Source organism: Microcaecilia unicolor, chromosome 3 (genome assembly GCF_901765095.1).
Source record: "Microcaecilia unicolor chromosome 3, aMicUni1.1, whole genome shotgun sequence".
Taxonomy (NCBI): Eukaryota; Metazoa; Chordata; class Amphibia; order Gymnophiona; family Siphonopidae; genus Microcaecilia; species Microcaecilia unicolor.
In genome coordinates this window covers 284885571-284912006 of record NC_044033.1, presented here as the reverse complement: position 1 = coordinate 284912006, position 26436 = coordinate 284885571, and the positions used below count along the sequence as shown (strand labels likewise).

Here is a 26436-nt window from a genome sequence, read left to right as displayed (position 1 = left end):
TTTACTACTTTTAGTAAATAGAATATCTTTAAACTTATCTGACCTTAATCAAATCCTCAATTTGAGATTCATGCTTTCCAGTACCAATCCTTAAATTTTCTAAAGCTCTTATGGTACGTTTGATCAATTTGTGTGCTTTTTGGATGTTAGTTGATCTTGACTGCAATGCAGTTGAAAGTAATGAAAATTCCTCAAGAATATCAATCATTAAAGCAAGGTCTTGCAAGAAATTTATGTTAGCCAATCTCTTTGCCAAACCAGAATAAGCAGAATGGGAAAAATGCACATATAATGCAGGACATGCACGCCACACAGCAGTAGCAGCTCGTAAACTACATGCTGCCCATCTTGGCCCTAGTACTCGACCAATTTTAATAATTTCAAGTTCAAGTTCTTTAGCTATAGCTTGCAGCTCAGTTTGATTTTTATTAGATTGGTGATAAATGGAATATATTTTATCTAAAAATATTTTTAAATGATTTACTTGCTTTATTTCAGATATTGAATCGTCAAGTGATAGTTGCAATCGATGATTTAAACAGTGCCAAATGATGATTTTAGGAAATTTTGCTAACAACTTTGCAGCTACTTCAGACTTTCTTCCCAGCATTGTATTAGCACCATCAGAACAAAACAAAATCAAGTTTGCTTTCAAATATTCAATATCAAAGCCATAGTCATTTAATGTAGACAATAATGTGTTGCAAACAGAACAGATATGATAAAATTATTACATCGTAGCATTCGCATGCATTCTCATTGTACCTTATCCCATAACTTTAAAGTACCACTAATCAGCCAGACGGCAACCATAGACAAGTGCTGTACAACATCAATTACGACAGCTCTTGCCTAGTAGCAGGGGCTTATAAATACTTGCAGTGACGTCAGACGCTGAATTGAAGTGTCACCAATCACATAGCAGGCCGCTCAAAATTCAAAAGAATTGGCTCCATTCAATACGTAAATTGAGACCTGTTGGATCAAGGGAATGGAGTTTATGAATCCATCTCTGTTTATGCTGTAATAAAACCTGGCGATGATCACCACCCCGGGTCGAAGAGAAAATCTTTTGTAATACCAGACATCTCAGATCGAAAAAATCATGTGTGTGTTGTGTGCAGTGTGATGCCAGTGGCACCCCAATCTTATTGCTGCATATCGCACTTTTATGTTCTGCCAAATGAATGAATAATTGTCTGGAGGTTTGGCATACGTAGATCTTCTTGAAAGGGCATTCTAGACAGTAAACAACATGGGAGGAAACACATGTAGTGTGCGCTTTCAATGTGTATGTTCTTCCATCCACTGGATTGGTAAACACTGGACCTTCGTTCATAATAGAACAGAAGGAACAACTCCCACATTTGAAATGACCTGGTTTCAAAATGCCAACCTCCTGATCCACTGGTAAAACTGCAGGACTTAACAGTTCTTTCAAATTTCTTGTTCTGCTGAACGCAAATCGGATGTGGTGATCTTTGAACACTGGCATGGTGCATACAACAGGCCAATGTTTACGTATAGCTGACATCACACGTGGTGATGCAGAGTTGTATTGCATCAAGTTAGTCAAAGTATCTTCAAAGCTGGTGTCAACCTTTGGCTTTGGAGAAAGAAGAAGATGCCTATGGTTACAACGGGCTCAACGATAAGCATTTTGTATCACATGTTGGGGGTATCCCCGAGCCTTTAACTTCGTACGTAGTGTCCTTGATTGTTGTTTAAAGTCGTGGTCGGCGGAACATATTCTATGATGTCTCAAAAATTGAGAGAAAGGCAGGCTATTCTTAAGTGATGAAGGGTGACAGCTTCCGTAGTGAAGAAACGTGTTTCTATCAGTATTCTTTTGAAATGTCATGGTGGTAAAGCCAGTGTCTGTATTATTGACTAGAACATCCAGGAATGAGATTCTGCAAAAATCATAATGTAGGGTGAACTGAATCCGAGCGTGACAACTGTTGAGATAGACGACAAACTGAGTGAGCCCTGCTACATCACCCGACAATATGAAAAAAATGTTGTTGATGTAGCGGACCCACAAATTTACTTCAGCTGGTGGTATATACACATTTACTTTCGAAGGCTTGCAAGAAAAGGTTAGCGATAGACTGATCCATCGTTGCACCCATCGCAACATCCGATGTTTGTTCATATAACACCTCATTGAAGAAGAAAAAGTTGTTTTTCATGGCTAAATCAGTGAGAGCTACAATAAAAGATGTAGGTACTCTCTGTGCTGTTCTGGTGTCCAGAAATGCTTCAATGACTTCTAATGCTTCATCTTGCGGGATAACAGTATAGAGTGCAGTGACGTCCAAAGTTGCCATAATGACATTGGAGGTGTTGGAGCTTTGTGCTTCCAGTATTTGTAAAAAATGTGTGGTGTCCTTCAAATAAGATCTGCCTGCAGGGCCGGTCTTAGCAAGTGCAGGGCCCTATGCAGACCAATCTGATGGGGCCCCATCCTAGCCCCGCCCCCACCCTAGCTCCAGGGCCGGCCACCCCTCCCTCTGAGCTCCAGGGCGGCCACCCCTCCCTCCATCCCCAGGGCTCCCCATCTCCCTCCCTCACAGCTCCAAGGCCGGCTGGCCAGTCTCTGTCTCTCTCTCTCCCTCCCACCAGCTCCAAGGCCCCCCTCCCTCTCTCCAAGGCCTGTCTCTCTCTCTCTCCCACCCACCAGCTCCAAGACCCCCCACCCATCTCCAAGGCCCCCCTCCCTCCCTCCCAGCTCCAAGGCTGGCTAGCCGGTCTCTCTCTCTCTCCCTCTTACCCACCAGCGCCAAGGCCCCCCTCCCTCCCCGCTCCTAGGCCTGTCTCTCTCTCTCCCTCCCACCCACCAGCTCCAAGGTCCCCCCCACCCAGCTCCCACCCAGCTTCAAGGCCCCCCTCCCTCTGAATTTTAAGTTACCTCGTCGTCGGAGTGGCCGGCAGGTAGCAGCAGCCGTGAAAAGCATGTGAGCTGCTGGGCGGCGCTTTGGGAGCCTTCCTTTCCCTCGCTCAGCTCTGGTCGGACCAGAGCTGAACGAGGGAAGGGAAAGGAAGGCTTCCGAAGCGCCGCCCAGCAGCTCGCACGCTTTTCACGGCTGCTGCTACCTGCCGGGCGGCCGCTCCGACGTCGACAATGAGGTAACTTAAAATTCAGAGGGCAGGGGGACTGGAGCTTGGGCGGTCGGGGCGGGGCGACTTCAGATGCGCCACGTGGGGCCCCCTTGAGCGCGAGGCCCTATGCGGTCACCTCGCCCTAAGACCGGCCCTGTCTGCCTGTGCTGACTAGCGGTTGTAAAAAGCAGTCTATAAACATAGAAAGAGGCTCTAAAAGTGAATCCCGACTGCATAGCTTTATGAATTTTTGGCAGTGTATAGAGAACCAGAATTTTAGGATACGTAGTATTCAGGAAATGAAATTCCTTTTGGGTTAATACTCCTGCTGCATAAGCATTGCTAGTTAGATGAAAAATCTTGTCTTGTAGGGCTGGAGTCGGGTCGGAGTGGCCTGAATTTTGAGCGGCCTGCTATGTGATTGGTGACACTTCAATTCAGTGTCTGACGTCACTGCAAGTATTTATAAGCCCCTGCTACTAGGCAAGAGCTGTCGTAATTGATGTTGTACAGCACTTGTCTATGGTTGCTGTCTGACTGATTAGTGGTACTTTAAAGTTATGGGATAAGGTACAATGAGAATGAATGTGAATGCTAGGATGTAATAATTTTATCATATCTGTTCTGTTTGCAGCAGCGCTTCAGCCTCCAAGACCCTGATGCAGCAAAAACGAAACGCTGTCCACCGTCTGCTTGGGGCGAGAACAGTTTAACTGCCGCAGCAGCAGACAGTGCACTCACTGCACATAGATATGTGCAGCGGACACAGGCACAAGACTAGCCTGTAGATACAAGCCATACAGGTAAGTGCTTTTTTGCTGCTGTAGCACATTCAATGTACCATTCAGCTTGCAGCTTACAGTTACAGACAAAGTTAATGTAGTTTGCATCAGCAATGGATAGTGGAACCACATGTAAAAGTTTGTGGGATGAATTCCATTTTTGAAGGTTTTTTTTACGTGCCTATGATGAAGACAGGATCTATTCGATCCGGTTCAGCTCTATAGATAACTTATATCCATGAGCGCTTTGAGACAGTTTTACCTTCTAAAAACTACATAGTTCTTATAGCTGCTTGCTGAGTTAAAATATCTGGGGACACCTGTGATCAACACAAACAGACTCCATATACTACCTCATAGAATGGGACAAAAGATGCAAAAGCATACTAGATGAAATTGCGCCCTTATAAACAAGAACCTCACGCAAGCATAACTCGACACCATGGTTCAACGATGAACTGAAAAAGTTAAAAACATAAACCAGGAAACTCGAAAGAGCATGGAATAAAACAAAAGATGAAAATACACTCAACACACGGAAACAAACACAAAGAAAATACAAATACGCAAAAAGACAGGCCAAAAGATCATACTATAAAACCAAAATAGGGACAGATTAAAAAGACATGAAGAAATTATACCAACTCATGAACAACGTCCTAGACACCAACTTGGTCACTACCACGAATACAGACATCCCATCTGCAGATAAACTTGCGAAGTACTTCAATGAAAAAATTGTTCTCTTTAATTTAATGCTTATTGCTTAATTAATTAATTTGCCCTGTGAAACCCCTTTCTTTCTTTTCCTGCCAAGCTCTGATAGAGAGGACAGGCTGTTCAAACTGCATTGCATTGCATTGTGGCTCTAAAGTTGCATTTTACATTGCTGAAACTGCTATAATTATTGGGAATTTTTAGATTTATTTACAAAAGGAAAGTTATATTCTAGGGCAATTTTGAAAGTTAAATCAATTGAAAATTCTTTGATCAGACTGTACCATTTCTGGTCCCATCTAGAGAATTTCCTTGATAACAGCATTTAGCTGACACACTGGGACTTATAATCCCACCCACCCTCCCCACATACCACCCACCCCAGGGTTTTCCACTCAGTTATAGACAAACCAAACCTCATTAACTTTACTCCTCAATCATACACAGGCAGTCTTGCAGACTGTTAACCCCAACATAGTACACCTGTTCATACCCATTTCAACCAATCAGGATGACTTTTATTATCTGCAATAATTGTGGTGCTTTAGTTTCAAGGCCAATCATCTGGAGACTTAAAGCTTGTCCTGTCTTCAGCTATCTAGTTTAAAACAAGAGCTCAGTAAAGTAATGCAAGAATTGGATGCAATTAAAGCAGCTTCTAAGACTGCACAGAATAATAACTTCTCACCACTCCTCAAAGAATAAAACCACATAAGAACAGATGGTTCACAGTAGGCTCAGGCAGACTTCGTCATGTGACACAGAAGCAACCACCCGCACAAGTGTTGTCACTAAAGAATTCATTTGCTCCATTACAGCACTGTGATGCTCCTGAAAATAGAACTGAGGCAGAGGAAAAAGCAATAAAGTTGGAACAAAAAGATATGAAGGTACCCAAAGTGAAAAGACACCCCCAAATCACTAATGTTGAAACACATACTAGGAAATATAGATGGAAAGCGATGGCCACAAATGCTCGTAGTCTAAGCAATGAAGTTCATGACCTTCAAGCCCTGATGTTGGAGGCAGACTTAGATGTTGTTGCAATCACAGAGACGTGGCTCAATGGTTCTCATGAATGGGATGCTGGCTGAGGGGTTTGAAGGGGTATTAATTTATTAAGTTATTGTATGTTTGGACTCATTTATTTAGCTAGAATGCATTCTATTGTTCTTGTTTTAACTGTTGTAGCTTGCAATGTTGTCGTCATGCTTATTAAATAATAATAAAAAGGGGCCAATAATGGCCATTATGGTGGTCGTTAACCTTAATAACTACCCCCTTAATGAGCTATTTTGCACGTTATATTGCAGTAGCTTATATCTAATTTGCATAAACTATCACCTGAATAAAAGGACACTTTTATTCAGCACAAAATGCTGGGAACTTTGTGGGTTTTTTACAAATTTGCTGGCAATTTGTACAACACTAGCAGCTCCTTTTGCCAACAAAACAAAAATAATTATACTTTAGTACATCAAGGGCCAACATATAATAAAAATATTAGGGATGTGCATTTGATAGCACATCTAAAAAATGTAATGCAATTTTTCATATGTTAACCAAATAATGCATATTAAAACATTCTAACATGCGCTGAAAATACTTTATTAAACAAATGTGTGAAAAGAACTGATGTCTTAAAATTTAGAAAGAAGTCCAAAAATGACTTGAAAATGATTTTTTATGTATGCCCATTAAAAAAATATGATATTTTATAATTTTAAACACTTTTTTGGCTCTCACTCCTCGGAGCTAGATTCACATATTTAACAGCCTAATAAAATCTTTTGAGTAAAAGACTTACTTACATAAGTATGTTTGTTTGGTGAATCCTTCCCACAATTTTCTTTTTGAAGAGCTTGGTCTTTATAAGAACTTAAGATTTTCATGGATGGTATATGCCATTTTGTTTCTGCTAAACAAATATAAGATAGTTTTGTTTTAAAACCTCACAACAATGAATTCAATTTAAAACAGAAAAACTGAGAAAATAGATTTGTAGATATAGAGCCCACAGATGGGGGTATTGGCAACCTACAATGAAATACAAATGTATTTCACACATATGCCTCTCTCAAGGTAAAAATATAGCAAAATGGTAACAAAGAAGCAGAAAAATAAATTCAATATAATACATAAAATAGAAAACAAAAATGACAGCAAAACATCATATACAACAAAAAAATCATTAAATAGCTCTCATTGAAAACAGCCAATTGCCAATTATGTTTCAGAAACCACCTAAAGCAAATCAACTTTTTTTTAAAGCCCTGTTCAAAAACCCAGGTCTTGCTAGACCTAAGGAACAAGAAATCATTTTAACACACCTGTGTATCTTATTTTAATATTCTGGGAGAAAACAGAAAACTAACCTCTGCCTTAGATAGTGGCAGAGTAACTAATCAATCCTTTATTAGTTAATCAACCCTTTACTGCAATAAAAAAATAAAGACATATAGATATATATTTATTACAATAGAACCTTTCAGCTAAGGCGCTTCTATCATAAGAGACAGTTAAGAAAAAAGAAGTGATGACCAAGGAGAGAGAAGATGCATAAATTAGGAGCAGGAGCCCACCAAATTTGAAGACATATTTATTTGTTACATTTGTATCCCACATTTTCCCACCTATTTGTAGGCTATTGTTAATCCAAATAGGAAAATGACATTCACAGAGACATGACATGGACTGTGATTCAGCAAGAAGTGCTTGTGTCAGAGGTCCTTGAATTGTGTTGTGTTGTGTTATATCAGACTTATCACCTGCCAACTACTCCCTCAATTTGAGATTCAAGGCAAGATACAATAAAGAAAACAGATTAAAAAACATCAGGAGTGTACAAAAAAATCAATAAAAAGATTACTATTAAAAACAAAAACTAGATAAGATAAACTACATAACCTAAGAACCATTAAACTCAAAACATATGTTTTCATAGCTTTACAAAATGAATAAATACTTCATCAAACATAATTCTAAAGGAAGATTAATCCATAAATGTACAGCCAGAAACAAAAAAGAGTGGGAAAATAAAGCCTGGAGACTTCACAGATGGAAAAGCCAGAAGTTGTTGATTGCAACGCCTAATAGTCAAGGTGGAATTTAGAATTATCAATAATTGAGACAATCTATCTGGACAGTTACTTTCCAAAATTTTAAAAACTAGGCATAATACCTTAAAATGAATCCTAGCCTGTACCAATGCAGCTCCTCCAATCGGGGAGTCACATGGTCGCTACGGGACATACAGAAGAAGATAAGTCTAGCAGCTGAATTTTGAATCAGTTGAATTTTGTAAATCAGCCTAGCAGTTATACCCAGATATAGTGAATTACAGTAATTCAATAAAGCTAAAATCTAAAGTTGAACAAAATTCTAAAATGATCTCTCAGAAAATAAGAACGTCGCAAATGAAGTTGCTTCATCTTAAAATAGACCTTCCTAACTAAACTATTAATCTGGGGTTTATAGTTAAGGAAGAATCCAGTAATATCCTCAAAACCTTTGATATCCTTTCAGTAGCTAATTGAATTCCATCACTAACTGAGAGAGGAGATGTCTATCAGCAAGAACAAAAGGCATTGAGGCATATTTGAGGATTCTTATTCTTCAGAACTGGAAACTGCATGTCACAATTCGAGGACCTCTGACACAAGCACTTCTTGCTGAATCACAGTCCATGTCAGGCCTCTATGAACGTCATTTTCTTATTTGGATTGACAACAAGTCTTCAAATTTGGTGTGTTCCTAACCAGCTTATAATCGAAAGAGAAAAACGCCTATATTGCGACCCAAATCGGGAGATGGGCGTCTTTCTCCCGCGGGCGCCCAAATCGGTATAATCGAAAGCCGATTTTGGGCGTTTCCAACTGGAATCCGTCGCGGAAACGGGTAAAGTTGACGTGGGCGTGTCGGAGGCGTGGTGAAGGCGGAACTGGGGGCGTGGTTATTGACCGAGGAGAGATGGGGGTTTTTAGCTGATAAGCAAAAAAAAAAGGTGTTTTTACCGCAATTTTGGGTCACTTTTTTTGGACCTTTTTTTTCATGAACAGGTCCCAAAAAAGTGCCCCAACTGACCAGATGACCACTGGAGGGAATCGGGAATGACCTCCCCAGACTCCCCCAGTGGTCACTAACCCCCTCCCACCAAAAAAAACCCCCACTTTACAAACTTTTTTTCCAGCCTCTATGCCAGCCTCAAATGCCGTACCCACCTCCATGACAGCAGAATGTGTTCGATCCTGGTTCTGATGTGGCTCTCGGGTGAGTGTGACACCTTTTCTGTTATGCGCACTGCAGAGTCACATCAGCAATGCATTGTGGTGGGTGTAGGGTATTGGGCTCCGTGATTCCACTAGCTTGTGGCAAATGCTCACGATGTTGGTAGTTGGTAGGCTCTACTCCCATGGTGCTTTTCCCCCTGCTCACTGGGTCAGAGTGTGCCCTGTTTTGTTTCCGGTAGTCCATGAGGTAGTGGCCATTTTTGTAAGCCAGTTTTAGATCCCTTTCACGTGTTAGCCACGCTACAGAACTTAGTTCTTACCTTGAATGTGGCTGAAAGAGGGCATTGTACAGCATTTTGCCAGCTCTGACCTACTGCTCATCTCAGTACCAGGGAGACTCGTTGCCAGTGGGGCACAACCTCTGATCTGCAGTTAACTGTGAGTAAGCGTGCTTATTCCAATAAAGGACGTTTTTGGAGAGATTAGTCTTCAGGTGTCAACTGGTGTGCCAATGTTATATAGCAGCAACAAGTCCTAGAGGCCTGCGTTTATGCAGGTCCATGGAGCACTTTTAGTGGGTACCGCAGTGCACTTCAGCTAGGCGGACCCAGGCCCATCCCCCCCTACCTGTAACACTTGTGCTGGTAAACGGGAGGTCTGCAAAACCCACTGTACCCACATGTAGGTGCCCCCTTCACCCCTAAGAGCTATGGTACTGTTGTACATTTGTGGGTAGTGGGTTTTGGGGGGGAGGGGGTTGGGGGCTCAGCACCCGTGGTAAGGGAGCTATGCATGTGGGAGCGTTGTCTGAAGTCCACCGCACTGACCTCTAGGGTGCCCAGTTGGTGTCCTGGCATGTCAAGGGGACGAGTGTACTACGAATTGTGGCCCCTCCCACAACCAAATGGCTCGGATTAGGGCGTTTTTGAGCTGGGCGTTTTTAGTTTCCATTATTGCTAAAAAAAAAAAACAAACGCCCAGCTGAAAAACGTCCATTTTTTCGAAAATACGGTCTGTCCCGCCTCTTCACGTACCCGTTTTCGGACATAGACGCCCATGGAGATAGGCGTTCGCATTTGATTATGCCCTCCACGTCATGTTCCTCTCTCTCCTTGGTCGTCATCACTTCTTTTATCTTGATTTATATAAGTAAAAATATATCTGTATGTCTGTATTTTCAATGTTTTTTTTTATTGCAGTAAAGGGTTTCAGATGCACACAACTGCATACAATATCCTTATCTCCTACACTTCAGTCACATTCTCCACTTCTTCTTGGTGGAAGGAGAGGAATGGAACCAAAGATATTCCTCACCCAGGCTGACAAGGCAGGCAGGAATTCAACTTGTTGGGAGTTGCAGTAAATTCCAAATGACAGCATGAAGGGTAAATAATCTTGGTGCCTTTTCCTTGCACACCTGGACAATTTTAGCAGCCCTAGAGTACCCAACAAATATTCATTTTACCAAGTCATTAGCAGGCGATGCTTTATTATTACCGGTATGTTTCCCACAGTCCATGTTTTCCTCTTGGTCTCTGGCTCCCTCGCATTCCAGGTGATGTGAGCCTTGGTGATCATTCAACAGTGGAGACTGGCAACTTACAAGAGAAAAATAAATAAAATTGTCGTTCTTGTTGGCATGTCATTAAAGGCAGACATTCAGTGCTCTGAGAAATGACGACAGCAGAATAACTAGAATGAGCATTGGCACACTCCTGCCTTTGCTTTCCTCTTGGCCTTGTCATCAGATGTCAACAGCACAGATAGTGGTGGGTCAAGGGAATAGAAATATTGGTAGTGTGGAAGTGGGCAGAAATACGACACCTGTGGGCAGGGTTTGGCACATGGGCCATAGTTTTCCTACCTCTGCCTTAGATGGTTCATATACCAAATTTGCAGTGACACAAAGCCTTGAAATAGAATTTATATCATCACAAAATTGAATGAAGATGAAGGACCGCTACAAACAAACAGAAAGGGCAAAGTAACAGCCCAAGAAAAAAAAGTAGTGTATTGGGTATATGCTTCAACAGGGTATCTATCCTCAAGAAAAAGGTTACATGCCGCTCACCCCAATACCAAAAGACACCTAGAAAAAAACAAACTACAAGAATGGTATGGGATTTGCTTTACAAGACGTATGAGGAGAGACTTGCTGAACTAAACATGTATACTCTGGAGGAAAGGAGAAACAGGGGTGATATGATACAGATGTTATATTTGAAAGGTATTAATCCGCAAACGAACCTTTTCCGGAGATGCAAAGGCAGTAGAACGAGAGGACATGAAATGAGATTGAATGGGGGCAGATTCAAGAAAAATGTCAGGAAGTATTTTTTCATGGAGAGAGTAGTGGATGCTTGGAATGCCCTCCCATGGGAGGTGGTAACATGCGTGGGATAAGCATAAAGGAATCCTGTGCAGAAGGAATGGATCCTCAGGAGCATAGTCGAGATCAGGTGGCAGAGCCGGTGGTGGGAGGCGGGGCTGGTGGCTGGGAGGCAGGGATAGTGCTTGGCAGACTTATACGGTCTGTGCCAGAGCCGGTGGTGGGAGACGGGACTGGTGGTTAGGATGCGGGGATAGTGCTGGGCGGACTTATACGGTCTGTGCCAGAGCCGGTGGTGGGAAGTGGGACTGGTGGTTGGGAGGCGAGGATAGTGCTGAGCAGACTTATACGGTCTGTGCAAGAGCCGGTGGTGGGAGACGGGGATAGCGCTGGGCAGACTTATACGGTCTGTGCCAGAGTCGGTGTTGGGAGGCAGGGATAGTCCTGGGCAGACTTATACGGTCTGTGCCAGAGACGGTGGTGGGAGGCGGGGCTGGTGGTTGGGAGGCAGGGATAGTGCTGGGCAGACTTATACGGTCTGTGCCAGAGCCGGTGGTTGGGAGGCAGGGATAGTGCTGGGCAGACTTATACGGTCTGTGCCAGAGCCGGTGGTTGGGAGGCGGGGGATAGTGCTGGGCAGACTTATACGGTCTGTGCCCTGAAGAGCACAGGTACAAATCTAAGTAGGGTATACACAAAAAGTTATCTTGTTGGGCAGACTGGATGGACCGTGCAGGTCTTTTTTTGTCGTCATCTACTATGTTACTATGTTATGTTACATCACCAACTACCGCCCATTAGTAGTCAAATTAATGGAAGGACTGGTGACCAAACAACTCAATGACTACATAAACAAATTTACCATACTACATGAGTCACAATCAGGATTTCGACCCCTACACAGCACCAAAACAGTGGTACTCACTCTCCTAATCAAGTTCAAGCAGGAAATAGCAATAGGCAAGAGCATTCTCCTCCTCCAATTTGACATGTCAAGCACGTTCGACATGGTTAACCATAACATATTGCTAAGACCCCTAGAATACTTCGGAATCAGTGGTGGCACTCTCAATTGGAATAAGGGTTTTCTAACCACAAGAACATATCAAGTGAAATCAAAAACAAACATATCGTCACCGTGGAAACCAGGCTGCGGAGTACCGCAAGGATCACCACTATCACCAATCCTTTTCAACCTCATGATGACTCCACTAGCCAAGACACTATTCACCCAAGGCCTCAACCCATTTATCTACGCTTATGACGTTACATTATACGTCCCATACAAACATGATCTGGCAGAAATCACCAACGAAAACAAGTTAAGCCTAAACATCATGAACTCATGGGCAAATGCATTCCAACTAAAACTCAATACAGAAAAAACACTGTCTCATCATCTCATCCCAATACAATACATGGAAACCCATAAACATTAACACCCCAGGATACACCCTCCCTGTTTCAGACAGCCTGAAAATTCTCAGAGTAACAATTGACCGTAACCTATCACTAGAGACCCAAGCGAAATCCACCATAAAGAAAATGTTTCTCTCAATGTGGAAACTCAAACGCATAAAACCATTCTTCTGGAGGGAAATATTTCGTAGCCTGGTACAGTCCATGGTACTAAGCCACGAAGATTACTATAATGGAATTTATGCGGGATGCAAGGATCAAATCATAAAGAAACTTCAGACCACTCAAAACACAGCAGCCAGGCTTATATTTGGAAAAACACGTTTTGACAGCGGCAAACCACTCAGAGAAAAACTGCACTGGCTACCAATCAAAGAACGTATCACTTTCAAAATCTGCACGACTGTTCATAAAATTATTTACGGCGAGTCACCGGGATACATGACAGACCTCATCGACCTGCCAACCAGAAACACCACAAAATCTGCACGATCATACCCAAGCAGCAAAGGACTCAAATACAAATCCACCTATGCAACCAGCTTTCCCTACCTAAGCGCACAACTATGGAACACATTGCCAAAAGCAATAAAAACTACGCTCGACCACCTAAATTTTCAGAAAGCACTAAAGACAGACCTGTTCAGAAGAGCATACCCCACCAACCCAACATAAAAATGCCTGTTCACCTGCGACACAATGCAACCAAAGACCGTAACGAACATTACCTGACTCTTCTTCCCCCTTTTCCTCTCTAAGTTCCCCCAACTGTACCTACCATACATGTACCTCATTCTACTACAATATCACTTTGTATTCATTCACACCATGTATTTGTTCAGACCGTAATCAGTAACGCCGTTAACGGTTATATGTAAGCCACATTGAGCCTGCAAAAGGTGGGAAAATGTGGGATACAAATGTAACAAATAATAATAATAATACTGCAACTATTAAGTAATTGGGCCTCCAGGGACACAAAAACATGTCCCGAAGCAAGGTTGTCATATATCACTAACAATTCTCTTGTTTTTAGCTTGACTTTATAATTTTCTCAGACAGCAGTCTTGTGTGTTGGAATCCTAGAAATTTGTCCCATAAACCTCCTTGAAAGAAACACCTAGAAGACTAATGTATAAAAACTGTTAACTTATCTATACTACTGAACAAAAAAATACCTCTTTTTGAGACCCTTCATAACTCACTGGTAACAAAGGGTAAAAGAAAATAATAATCTGTGCAAATGGAACTATACATGCCCTTCTGTGAATAAGCAACAACATTTCTCTATTGAACTGCTGTGAAATATGAACAAACAATACCCCTCATATCCCATGTGCTGTCTCCAGTGGCTACTTCCATTGGGTCCTGGGTCACTAGAGGATGACTGGTTGCTTGGTGAGCTTCTGTAATGTTGACTAGAATCATTAACAATGCATTGAGGTATTTGTGGAGTTTCAAAGTCTTGAACTGGCCTGTTGGTTAACAAATACATTTGATGTACAAAGAAAAAAATAACGAATGATGATTGCAATGAGCTGCTCTTTTCTAAACTACACCCCATGATTAACTTCCATACCTGTTTATTTACATAGAATGTTTTGCTAGCAATAGCATCTACATAATTTTATTTCTAACAACACAAGAATATTCCATTCAATTCTTAGCTTTTTACTAAAATCTAAAACAATTTACAGAGTCCCTGACAATAAAACATAGCTTTTCACACTCTAAATAACACACAGTAGATGATAACCACATAGAGCTGCTGAATGGCCTCCAAATAACTAGAATTATGCATGAAGCATGAGAGACCGAAACACCTCGTCTATTTAAAAAAAAAAACAAACAACAACATTCTATGCACTCAGGGTTGCACTGCAAGTTGAGTAGACCTATTCAATGGGATGGTTTATATTTCTTCCACTCTTTGCTTGCTTAGGTCTAAATGCCTCCCTAACAAAAGATGTTCAGGTTGCTTTTATTTGATGTATTGCTAAAAAGAATTATAACCTCATAGCAGTTTGCAATGTTAAAAAAAAAAAAGAGGAAACATAGGGAATGGGATTTGATATACTGCCTTTCTGTGGTTTTTGCAACTACATTCAAAACAGTTCACATATTATATACAGGTACTTACAGTGGGGGAAATAGTATTTGATCCCTTGCTGATTTTGTAAGTGTGCCCACTGACAAAGACATGAGCAGCCCATAATTGAAGGGTAGGTTATTGGTAACAGTGAGAGATAGCACATCACAAATTAAATCCGGAAAATCACATTGTGGAAAGTATATGAATTTATTTGCATTCTGCAGAGGGAAATAAGTATTTGATCCCCCACCAACCAGTAAGAGATCTGGCCCCTACAGACCAGGTAGATGCTCCAAATCAACTCGTTACCTGCATGACAGACAGCTGTCGGCAATGGTCACCTGTATGAAAGACACCTGTCCACAGACTCAGTGAATCAGTCAGACTCTAACCTCTACAAAATGGCCAAGAGCAAGGAGCTGTCTAAGGATGTCAGGGACAAGATCATACACCTGCACAAGGCTGGAATGGGCTACAAAACCATCAGTAAGACGCTGGGCGAGAAGGAGACAACTGTTGGTGCCATAGTAAGAAAATGGAAGAAGTACAAAATGACTGTCAATCGACAAAGATCTGGGGCTCCACGCAAAATCTCACCTCGTGGGGTATCCTTGATCATGAGGAAGGTTAGAAATCAGCCTACAACTACAAGGGGGAACTTGTCAATGATCTCAAGGCAGCTGGGACCACTGTCACCACGAAAACCATTGGTAACACATTACGACATAACGGATTGCAATCCTGCAGTGCCCGCAAGGTCCCCCTGCTCCGGAAGGCACATGTGACGGCCCGTCTGAAGTTTGCCAGTGAACACCTGGATGATGCCGAGAGTGATTGGGAGAAGGTGCTGTGGTCAGATGAGACAAAAATTGAGCTCTTTGGCATGAACTCAACTCGCCGTGTTTGGAGGAAGAGAAATGCTGCCTATGACCCAAAGAACACCGTCCCCACTGTCAAGCATGGAGGTGGAAATGTTATGTTTTGGGGGTGTTTCTCTGCTAAGGGCACAGGACTACTTCACCGCATCAATGGGAGAATGGATGGGGCCATGTACCGTACAATTCTGAGTGACAACCTCCTTCCCTCCGCCAGGGCCTTAAAAATGGGTCGTGGCTGGGTCTTCCAGCACGACAATGACCCAAAACATACAGCCAAGGCAACAAAGGAGTGGCTCAGGAAGAAGCACATTAGGGTCATGGAGTGGCCTAGCCAGTCACCAGACCTTAATCCCATTGAAAACTTATGGAGGGAGCTGAAGCTGCGAGTTGCCAAGCGACAGCCCAGAACTCTTAATGATTTAGAGATGATCTGCAAAGAGGAGTGGACCAAAATTCCTCCTGACATGTGTGCAAACCTCATCATCAACTACAGAAGACGTCTGACCGCTGTGCTTGCCAACAAGGGTTTTGCCACCAAGTATTAGGTCTTGTTTGCCAGAGGGATCAAATACTTATTTCCCTCTGCAGAATGCAAATAAATTCATATACTTTCCACAATGTGATTTTCCGGATTTAATTTGTGATGTGCTATCTCTCACTGTTACCAATAACCTACCCTTCAATTATGGGCTGCTCATGTCTTTGTCAGTGGGCACACTTACAAAATCAGCAAGGGATCAAATACTTATTTCCCCCACTGTATTTTGTACCTTGGGCAATGGAGGGTTACGTGACTTGCCCAGAGTCACAAGGAGCTGCAGTGGGAATCAAACCCAGTTGCCCAGGATCAAAGTCCGCTGCACTAACTACTACAAATATCCACATAGCAGAGAAAAGGAGAAAAAGGGAAGGGGACTAGACTAGGGAGGTAGAGCTTCTAGCAGGCCATGCACATGAAACCGATGCCAACACCACCAGGAATCAAAGGTCTAAGATGGGTTCCATAGTCATATAGCAGGCCCATAAGTCTGTTTAAAAAAAATGTTTTTAAGGCTTTTTAAAACTCCACATGGGAATGGAGTTGGCATAAGTTAAGGGGGAGTACATTCCAGAACATGGGTCCAGAAACCAAGAATATTGTTTTACGAAGGAACTACAAGAAGTCGTTGGTCCAGTGTATGGGAAGGGGAATAGGGAAGCAGATTTTGGGTTAAAATAAGAGGTTGGCCAAGAGGTTGTCTTATGAATCAGAGTCAATATCTTATACTGAACACATATATTTCAGGAGCCTGTGTTCCTGTCTTAGAAGCAGGGGTTACATGATCAAACTTCTTCCTGCAAGTAATCAGTTTTACTGCCACATTTTGGATGAGTTGAAGGGGTCTTATTTCTTTCTGAGTCAAGCCATTGAACAGAGAGTTACAGTAATCTATATTACTAAGAACTAGGGCACACAAAGCGAATGCTACATACCTGTAGAAGGTATTCTCCGAGGACAGCAGGCTGATTGTTCTCACTGATGGGTGACGTCCTCGGCAGCCCCTCCAATCGGAATCTTCCTAGCAAAGTCCTTTGCTAGCTCTCGCGCGCCCGCGCGCACCGCGCATGCGCGGCCGTCTTCCCGCCCGAAACCGGCTAGAGCCGGCCAGTCCAGTATGTAGCAAGACAATACACTTCAAGGGAAGACTCAACTCCAAAGGGGAGGCGGGCGGGTTTGTGAGAACAATCAGCCTGCTGTCCTCGGAGAATACCTTCTACAGGTATGTAGCATTCGCTTTCTCCGAGGACAAGCAGGCTGCTTGTTCTCACTGATGGGGTATCCCTAGCCCCCAGGCTCACTCAAAACAACAACCATGGTCAATTGGGCCTCGCAACGGCGAGGACATAACTGAGATTGACCTAAAAAAGTTACCAACTAACTGAGAGTGCAGCCTGGAACAGAACAAACAGGGCCCTCGGGGGGTGGAGTTGGATCCTAAAGCCCAAACAGGTTCTGAAAGAACTGACTGCCCGAACCGACTGTCGCGTCGGGTATCCTGCTGCAGGCAGTAATGAGATGTGAATGTGTGGACAGATGACCACGTCGCAGCTTTGCAAATTTCTTCAATGGAGGCTGACTTCAAGTGGGCTACCGACGCAGCCATGGCTCTGACATTATGAGCCGTGACATGACCCTCAAGAACCAGCCCCGCCTGGGCGTAAGTGAAGGAAATGCAATCTGCTAGCCAATTGGATATGGTGCGTTTCCCTACAGCCACTCCCCTCCTATTGGGGTCAAAAGAAACAAACAATTGGGCGGACTGTCTGTGGGGCTGTGTCCGCTCCAGGTAGAAGGCCAATGCTCTCTTGCAGTCCAATGTGTGCAGCTGACGTTCAGCAGGGCAGGAATGAGGACGGGGAAAGAATGTTGGCAAGACAATTGACTGGTTCAGATGGAACTCCGACACGACCTTTGGCAAGAACTTAGGGTGAGTGCGGAGGACTACTCTGTTATGATGAAATTTGGTGTAAGGGGCCTGGGCTACCAGGGCCTGAAGCTCACTGACTCTACGAGCTGAAGTAACTGCCACCAAGAAAATGACCTTCCAGGTCAAGTACTTCAGATGGCAGGAATTCAGTGGCTCAAAAGGAGGTTTCATCAGCTGGGTGAGAACGACATTGAGATCCCATGACACTGTAGGAGGCTTGACAGGGGGCTTTGACAAAAGCAAACCTCTCATGAAGCGAACAACTAAAGGCTGTCCTGAGATCGGCTTACCTTCCACATGGTAATGGTATGCACTGATTGCGCTAAGGTGAACTCTTACAGAGTTGGTCTTGAGACCAGACTCAGACAAGTGCAGAAGGTATTCAAGCAGGGTCTGTGTAGGACAAGAGCGAGGAGCTAGGGCCTTGCTGTCACACCAGACGGCAAACCTCCTCCACAGAAAGAAGTAACTCCTCTTAGTGGAATCTTTCCTGGAAGCAAGCAAGACGCGGGAGACACCCTCTGACAGACCCAAAGAGGCAAAGTCTACGCTCTCAACATCCAGGCCGTGAGAGCCAGGGACTGGAGGCTGGGATGCAGAAGAGCCCCTTCGTCCTGCGTGATGAGGGTCGGAAAACACTCCAATCTCCACCGGTTCTTCGGAGGATAACTCCAGAAGAAGAGGGACCAGATTTGACGCGGCCAAAAAGGAGCAATCAGAATCATGGTGCCTCGGTCTTGCTTGAGTTTCAACAAAGTCTTCCCCACCAGGAGAATGGGAGGATAAGCATACAGCAGGCCCTCCCCCCAATCCAGGAGGAAGGCATCCGATGCCAGTCTGCCGTGGGCCTGAAGCCTGGAACAGAACGGAGGGACTTGTGGTTCACTCGAGATGCGAAGAGATCCACCAAGGGGGTGCCCCACGCTGGAAGATCTGGCGCACCACTCTGGAGTTGAGCGACCACTCGTGAGGTTGCATAATCCTGCTCAGTCTGTCGGCCAGACTGTTGTTTACGCCTGCCAGATATGTGGCTTGGAGCACCATGCCGAGACGGCGAGCCCAGAGCCACATGCTGACGGCTTCCTGACACAGGGGGCGGGATCCGGTGCCCCCCTGCTTGTTGACATAGTACATGGCAACCTGGTTGTCTGTCTGAATTTGGATAATTTGATGGGACAGCCGATCTCTGAAAGCCTTCAGAGCGTTCCAGATCGCTCGTAACTCCAGGAGGTTGATCTGTAGACCGCGTTCCTGGAGGGACCAGCTTCCTTGGGTGTGAAGCCCATCGACATGAGCTCCCCATCCCAGGAGAGACGCATCCGTTGTCAGCACTTTTTGTGGCTGAGGAATTTGGAAAGGACGTCCCAGAGTCAAATTGGACCAGATTGTCCACCAATGGAGGGATTCGAGAAAACTCGTGGACAGTTGGATCACGTCTTCTAGACCCCCAGCAGCCTGATACCACTGGGAGGCTAGGGTCCATTGAGCAGATCTCATGTGAAGACGGGCCATGGGAGTCACATGAACTGTGGAGGCCATGTGGCCCAGCAATCTCAACATCTGCCGAGCTGTGATCTGCTGGGACGCTCGCACCCGCGAGACGAGGGATACAAGTTGTTGGCCCTCGCCTCTGGGAGATAGGCGCGAGCCGTCCGAGAATCCAGCAGAGCTCCTATGAATTCGAGTTTCTGCACTGGGAGAAGATGGGACTTTGGATAATTATCACAAACCCCAGTAGCTCCAGGAGGCGAATAGTCATCTGCATGGACTGCAGGGCTCCTGCCTCGGATGTGTTCTTCACCAGCCAATCGTCGAGATATGGAACACGTGTACTCCCAGTCTGCGAAGTGCCGCTGCTACTACAGCTAGGCACTTTGTGAACACCCTGGGCGCAGAGGCGAGCCCAAAGGGTAGCACACAGTACTGGAAGTGGCGTTGTGCCCAACTGAAATCGCAGATACTGTCTGTGAGCTGGCAGTATCGGGATGTGTGTGTAGGCATCCTTCAAGTCCAGAGAGCATAGCCAATCGTTTTGCTGAATCATGGGGAGAAGGGTGCCCAGGGAAAGCATCCTGAACTTTTCTTTTACGAGATATTTGTTCAGGGCCCTTAGGTCTAGGATGGGACACATCCCCCCTGTTTTCTTTTCCACAAGGAAGTACCTGGAATAGAATCCCAGCCCTTCTTGCCCAGATGGCACGGGCTCGACCGCATTGGCGCTGAGAAGGGCGGAGAGTTGCTCTGCAAGTACCTGCTTGTGCTGGAAGCTGTAAGACTGAGCTCCCGGTGGACAATTTGGAGGTTTTGAGGCCAAATTGAGGGTGTATCCTTGCCGGACTATTTGCAGAACCCACTGATCGGAGGTTATGAGAGGCCACCTTTGGTGAAAAGCTTTCAACCTCCCCCCGACCGGCAGGTCGCCCGGCACTGACACTTGGATGTCGGCTATGCTCTGCTGGAGCCAGTCAAAAGCTCGCCCCTTGCTTTTGCTGGGGAGCCGCGGGGCCTTGCTGAGGCGCACGCTGCTGACGAGAGCGAGCGCGCTGGGGCTTAGCCTGGGCCGCAGGCTGTCGGGAAGGAGGATTGTACCTACGCTTACCAGAAGCATAGGGACCAGTCTTCCTTCCCCCGAAAAATCGTCTACCTGTAGAGGTAGAAGCTGAAGGCTGCCGGCGGGAAAACTTGTCGAATGCGGTGTCCCGCTGGTGGAGAGACTCTACCACCTGTTCGACTTTCTCTCCAAAAATATTGTCCGCACGGCAAGGCGAGTCCGCAATCCGCTGCTGGAGTCTATTCTCCAGGTCGGCGGCACGCAGCCATGAGAGCCTGCGCATCACCACACGGCCCTGGACGCAACATCAAAAGTGTCATACACTCCTCTGGCCAGGAATTTTCTGCACGCCTTCAGCTGCCTGACCACCTCCTGAAAAGGTTTGGCTTGCTCAGGGGGAAGAGCATCAACCAAGCCCGCCAACTGCCGCACATTATTCCGCATGTGTATGCTCGTGTAGAGCTGGTAAGACTGAATCTTGGCCACGAGCATAGACGGAATGGTAGGCCTTCCATCCGAAAGGAGTCTAAGGTTCTAGAGTCTTTGCCCGGGGGCGCCGAAGCATGCTCTCTAGAACTCTTAGCCTTCTTTAGGCCAGATCCACAACTCCAGAGTCGTGAGGCAACTGGGTGCGCATCAGCTCTGGGTCACCATGGATCCGGTACTGGGACTCGATCTTCTTGGGGATGTGGGGATACTTAGTGGCTTGGTCCAGTTCGCAAGCAATGTCTTTTTCAGGACATGGTGCAAGGGAACAGTTGGACGCTTCCTTAGGTGGAGAAGGATAGTCCAGGAGCTCAAACATTTCAGCCCTGGGCTCGTCCTCCACAACCACCGGGAAGGGGATGGCGTTAGACATCTCCCGGACAAAGGAAGCAAAAGACAGACTCTCGGGAGGAGAAAGCTTGTCTTTCAGGAGACGGGAGTGGGATCAGGAAGGAAGGCCCTCAGACTCCTCGTCAGAGAAATATCTGGGATCTTCTTCTTCTTCCCACGAGGCCTCACCCTCGGTGTCAGACACAAGTTCACGGACCTGCGTCTGCAACACGGCGCCCGCGGCTCGACTCCGTGGAGCCAGTCCACGATGGGGGATCGAGAGGTAGACTCCCTCGCCCGCATCGGCGAAGCTCCCTCCGCTGACGTAGTCGGGGAGCCCTACTGGGAGGTGGCCGCAGTCGGCACCGCACGCGTGGTACGACGTCGGGGACCTCACCCCGGGCGATGGGCCAGCCGGCGCCACGCTCGACGGTACCGGAGGCGCAAGCACCGCCGGTACCGGAGGGTAGGGCGCAACAGCTCTCCCAGAATCCTCTGGGGATACGGGCCAGGAGGCTCTCGTTCAGAGCGGCTGCAGAGAAAGGCATGGAGGTCGATGCAGGGGCGTCTGACGTCAGAACCTGTTCCGGGCGTGGAGGCTGTTCCGGGCTGTCCAAGAGTGGAGCGCATCGAACACCTCCTGAACAGAGGGTGAGCGGTCCTCTCGGTTGCCGATGCCTGCTGGTGCCGACTCCCTCGGCGACCCAGAGCTCTCGGTGCCGACGCAGGGAGGGGACCGGTGTCGATGCTTCTCGACTTCTCCGAAGCATGTCACCGGAGCTCCCCGGCACCGGACGAGGAGGACGTAGAATCCATCCGTCGCTTCCATCGGGGCCGAGACCGAAGAGGGTCGATCTCGGGGGGCTGTACCGCAGGAGCCCTCAGGGTTAGGAGGAGACCCACCGAGGGCTCACCGCCACCAGCAGGGGAATGGACAGCCCTCACCTGCACTCCACCTCGATGCACCACCGTCCGACGAACATCAGGAGACGAGGTCCCGGTACACCGACGTCGATGCAGCTATCCGATGTCTCGGCGCCGATGCAGAGGGCCGATGACTCGATGCACTCGATGCACTGGCAGCCAGGAGAAGGTCTGGACTCTGTATGACGTCGATGCACACGATGACCCCGGTGCCGCTGCCGACGAAGAGCCCGAGAACAAACGTTCCACTGGGCTAATCTCGCTACTTGAGTCCGCCTTTGTAACAGGGAACACAGACTACAGTTCTGGGGACGGTGCTCGGCCCCCAGACACTGAAGACACGAAGAGTGCCTATCGGAGCGAGATTACCCGGGCGCACTGGGTGCACTTCTTGAAGCCGCTGGAAGGCTTCGATGTCATGGGCGGAAAAATCACGCCGGCGAAGTCAAATCCGAAATGACGAATTTGGAGCACCAAAACTTTAAGGGAGAAAAAATCTCGAACGAGGCCGAAAGAGCCTACCCCGACGACGAAAGAAAACTTACCGGGGCAAAAACTGGAAATACGGGAAGGGAAAACGAGACCCAAGGGGGTTTTTCGGAGCACTTTCCCGACAAATTACAGAACTTTTCCGAAGAAAAACACGTCAATATAAAACGGACGCGCGAGGTCGACTCTCCGGGGCTCGACACGACAAAAAACACAGCCGTACCGAGTGCGGACAAAAGAAGACTGGCCGGCTCTAGCCGGTTTCGGGCGGGAAGACGGCTGCGCATGCGCGGTGCGCGCGGGCGCGCGACAGCTAGCAAAGGACTTTGCTAGGAAGATTCCGATTGGAGGGGCTGCCGAGGACGTCACCCATCAGTGAGAACAAGCAGCCTGCTTGTCCTCGGAGAATGGCTGCAACACTTGCTATAAGGAGAGGGAGTCTTGGGAATCAAACTGATCCAATAGTTGGACACTCTGTGTTTATCAAAAGAATTTGTAAAGGAGTCCTTTAAAACCTTCTACGTGACACATTTTTGCTTGAAATAAATTAATTTTTGTCAGCTGGTATTAGTTGGCCTGCAGTAAATACCATATCCTCTATGGAAAAGCCTCTTATTAGTGTGTCTCTTTTATAATCTGACAATATAGATAGAAAAGGATATTATGTTAAAAAACCCCTTCAATTAGGAATTTTGTGTGCAAAGGGAAGTCAATTAGCCTACTAGTGAGAACATATTTTTATATTATTTAAGCCCAAGTGCTTACATTCTGTCTAGATTGAATCTTACACAAAAGAGGGGACACAGATGGGTCTCAATGCTCCTCAGTCTGTAACTCTGTGTAAAGATTTTTCAAGTAGATATTAAACTAAAGTAAAGCGTATTTATCTGTTTCTCAATGAGCCCAAATGCCTCAAACAAAAAAACTACTGGGTATATAGAGGCATTTTACCTGTAGTTTGGTGGCTGGTGGATCTGCGCTCCTTGCTCCTTCCATCTCTGCAAGGAGTTTGAGACTCCTGTCGGGAAGAAGCAGTGCTGACACCAACAGGCACCATGGGAGACACCTGCCCACGTAATTGAGGACTTTGTCTCCCATAAGGAGCCGGTTCTCAAGTTTCTTCCTTGGAGGCATTTTACCTGTGGTCTGGTGGCTGATGGGTTTACATTCCTTGCTCCCTCCATTTCTGCAAGGAGTTTGAGATAGTAGCAGTGACGACACCAACAGGCACCGCAGGAGACACCTGCCCATGCCATAGAGGGCTTTGTGCCCCATACGGAGCCCAGGGCATGCCCTAAGAGGCATTCTAGGCCCTTTGGAGCACTGAGGAGCATTTTAAGTGCTTTTCCTTTTTCTCTCTTCTTTTGGTGCTCTACTTATGGGGAAACACAAAGTGAAATTGAAGACCTCTATATTGAATGCTGGCACCAGGTACCTTATAACACCAGGTGCCGTGAAGCAGGTACTCTCCCATTCTGAAGCCTCTTTAAGCTCACCAGACTGTACTCCCCCTTCCACTTTCCTGCTCTAAGGGGTGTCCCAAGAGGTCTCCTTACCTCATGTCAGACTCCTCTACACAGAACTTAATTTTTTCTAAATTACCTATTCCTATTCAATGGGAGGAATCTGGTCATAGTGCTTGACCTACTGAGGCCAAGCAGGAAATTACTTTGAGAGACTTGTGAGAATTTAATCTGTGAGCAGTCATTTCTCAAACTGTTACCTTTTCTAAGGAAGTTGTTGAGGACATGCATGCCCACCCAACCTACCACTGGCCCACCCAAAATTTGCCTTCTGGCTACGCCACTGCATAGGACGCTCTAGCGTTAATTCTCTCAGCTGTGGGCTTAACTTGTGTTTCTCCATTGTCAGTGTGTGTGGCATAGTGTGAGAACTTCCTCTGTGTGGTTAATCTTTAACCCTTTACTTCCTGTATTTGCTATTTATTTATTTATTTTATTTGTTGCATTTGTATCCCACCTTATCCCACCTCTTTGCAGGCTCAAAGTGGCTTACAATACATCATGAGTAGTGGAAGAATGTTAGTAAATAAACATTTAGTTTTGCAGGATCTTGGTCAGCATGATGATAATAAAACAAAGTAATAGTATACAAGCAGATATTGTGAAACAGTTCTGAATATAGATGGGCGAGTTGTACATATTCACATTGGTTGATCTTTGTGGTATGCTTTATTAAAGAGATGGGTCTTCAGTAATATGCGGAAGTTCATTCTTTCGTAGATCGATTTTAAGCTGCGCTGCAGTGCATTCCATAACTGTGTGCTCAGGTAGGTAAAGTTTGACGCATGCATTCTCCGAGGACAAGCAGGCTGCTTGTTCTCACTGATGGGTGACGTCCACGGCAGCCCCTCCAATCGGAAACTTCTCTAGCAAAGTCCTTTGCTAGTCCTCGCGCGCCCGCGCACACCGCGGATGCGCGGCCGTCTTCCCGCCCGAAACCGGCTCGAGCCGGCCAGTCTTCTTTTGTCCGCACTCGGTACGGTCGTGTTTCGCCGTGTCGAGCCCCGGAAAGTCGACCTCGCGCGTCCAAAGTTATTTTTGACGTGTTTTTTCTTCGGAAAAGTCTTTTAAAGTGTCGGGAAGTGCTCCGGTTTTCGTGTTACCCTTCCCGTACTTCCAGCTTTTTGCCCCGATAAGTTTTCTTTCGTCGTCGGGGTAGGCCTCTTTCGGCCTCGGTCGAGATTTTCTCCCTTTAAATCTTTTGGTGCTCTTTTTCCGTCATTTCGGACTTTGATTTCGCCGGCGTGATTTTTCCGCCCATGACATCGAAGCCTTCCAGCGGCTTCAAGAAGTGCACCCAGTGCGCCCGGGTTATCTCGCTCACTGATCGACACTCGTCGTGTCTTCAGTGTCTGGGGGCCGAGCACCGCCCTCAAAACTGTAGTCTGTGTTCCCTGCTTCAAAGGCGGACTCAGGTAGCGAGATTAGCCCAGTGGAACGTGTTGTTCTCGGGCTCTTCGGCGGCATCGGCACCGGGATCTTCGAGTGCATCGACGTCGTCAGCGTCCAGACCATCTTCCTCGGCCGCCCCTGCATCGAGTGCATCAGGCCTCTGCATCGGCGCCGAGACATCGGATAGCTGCATTGACGTCGGTGGTACCGGGACCTCGTCTGCTGATGTCGTCGGACGGTGGTGCATCGTCAGGAGTGCAGGTGAGGGCTGTCCATTCCCCTGCTGGTGGCGGTGAGCCTTCGGGTGGGTCTCCTCCTACCCTGAGGGCTCCTGCGGTACAGCCCCCCGAGACCGACCTCCTTCGTCCTCGGCCCCGAGGAAGCGACGGCTGGATTCTACGTCCTCCTCGTCGGTGCCGGGGAGCTCCGGTGACATGCTTCGGAAGAAATCGAAGAAGCATCGACACCGGTCGCCTCCCCGCGTCGGCACCGAGAGCTCTGGGTCGCCGAGGGAGTCGGCACCCAGCAGGCATCGGCACCGAGAGGACCGCTCACCCTCTGTTCAGGAGGTGTCGATGCGCTCCACTCTGGACAGCCCGGAACAGCCTCCTCGCCCGGAACAGGTTCTGACGTCGACGCCTGCATCGACCTCTTTGCCTTTCTCTGCAGCCGCTCTGAACGAGAGCCTCCGGGCCGTTCTCCCAGAGATTCTGGGAGAGCTGTTG

The 26436-nt window shown here is 46.4% G+C and overlaps 1 protein-coding gene across 1 annotated transcript in view; it reads right to left on the bottom strand.

The window, feature by feature from the left end:
* The window catches only part of SIPA1L2 (signal induced proliferation associated 1 like 2), a 922756-nt gene that overhangs the window by 278648 nt on the left and 617672 nt on the right, over positions 1 to 26436 (bottom strand). Inside the window, exons 10-12 of the mRNA XM_030198133.1 lie at positions 13901 to 13984; positions 10328 to 10428; positions 6413 to 6516 (exon numbers count right to left, since the gene is read on the bottom strand). Coding sequence (XP_030053993.1) covers positions 6413 to 6516; positions 10328 to 10428; positions 13901 to 13984 — 289 coding nt within the window. The remainder of the gene's footprint in view (positions 1 to 6412; positions 6517 to 10327; positions 10429 to 13900; positions 13985 to 26436) is intronic.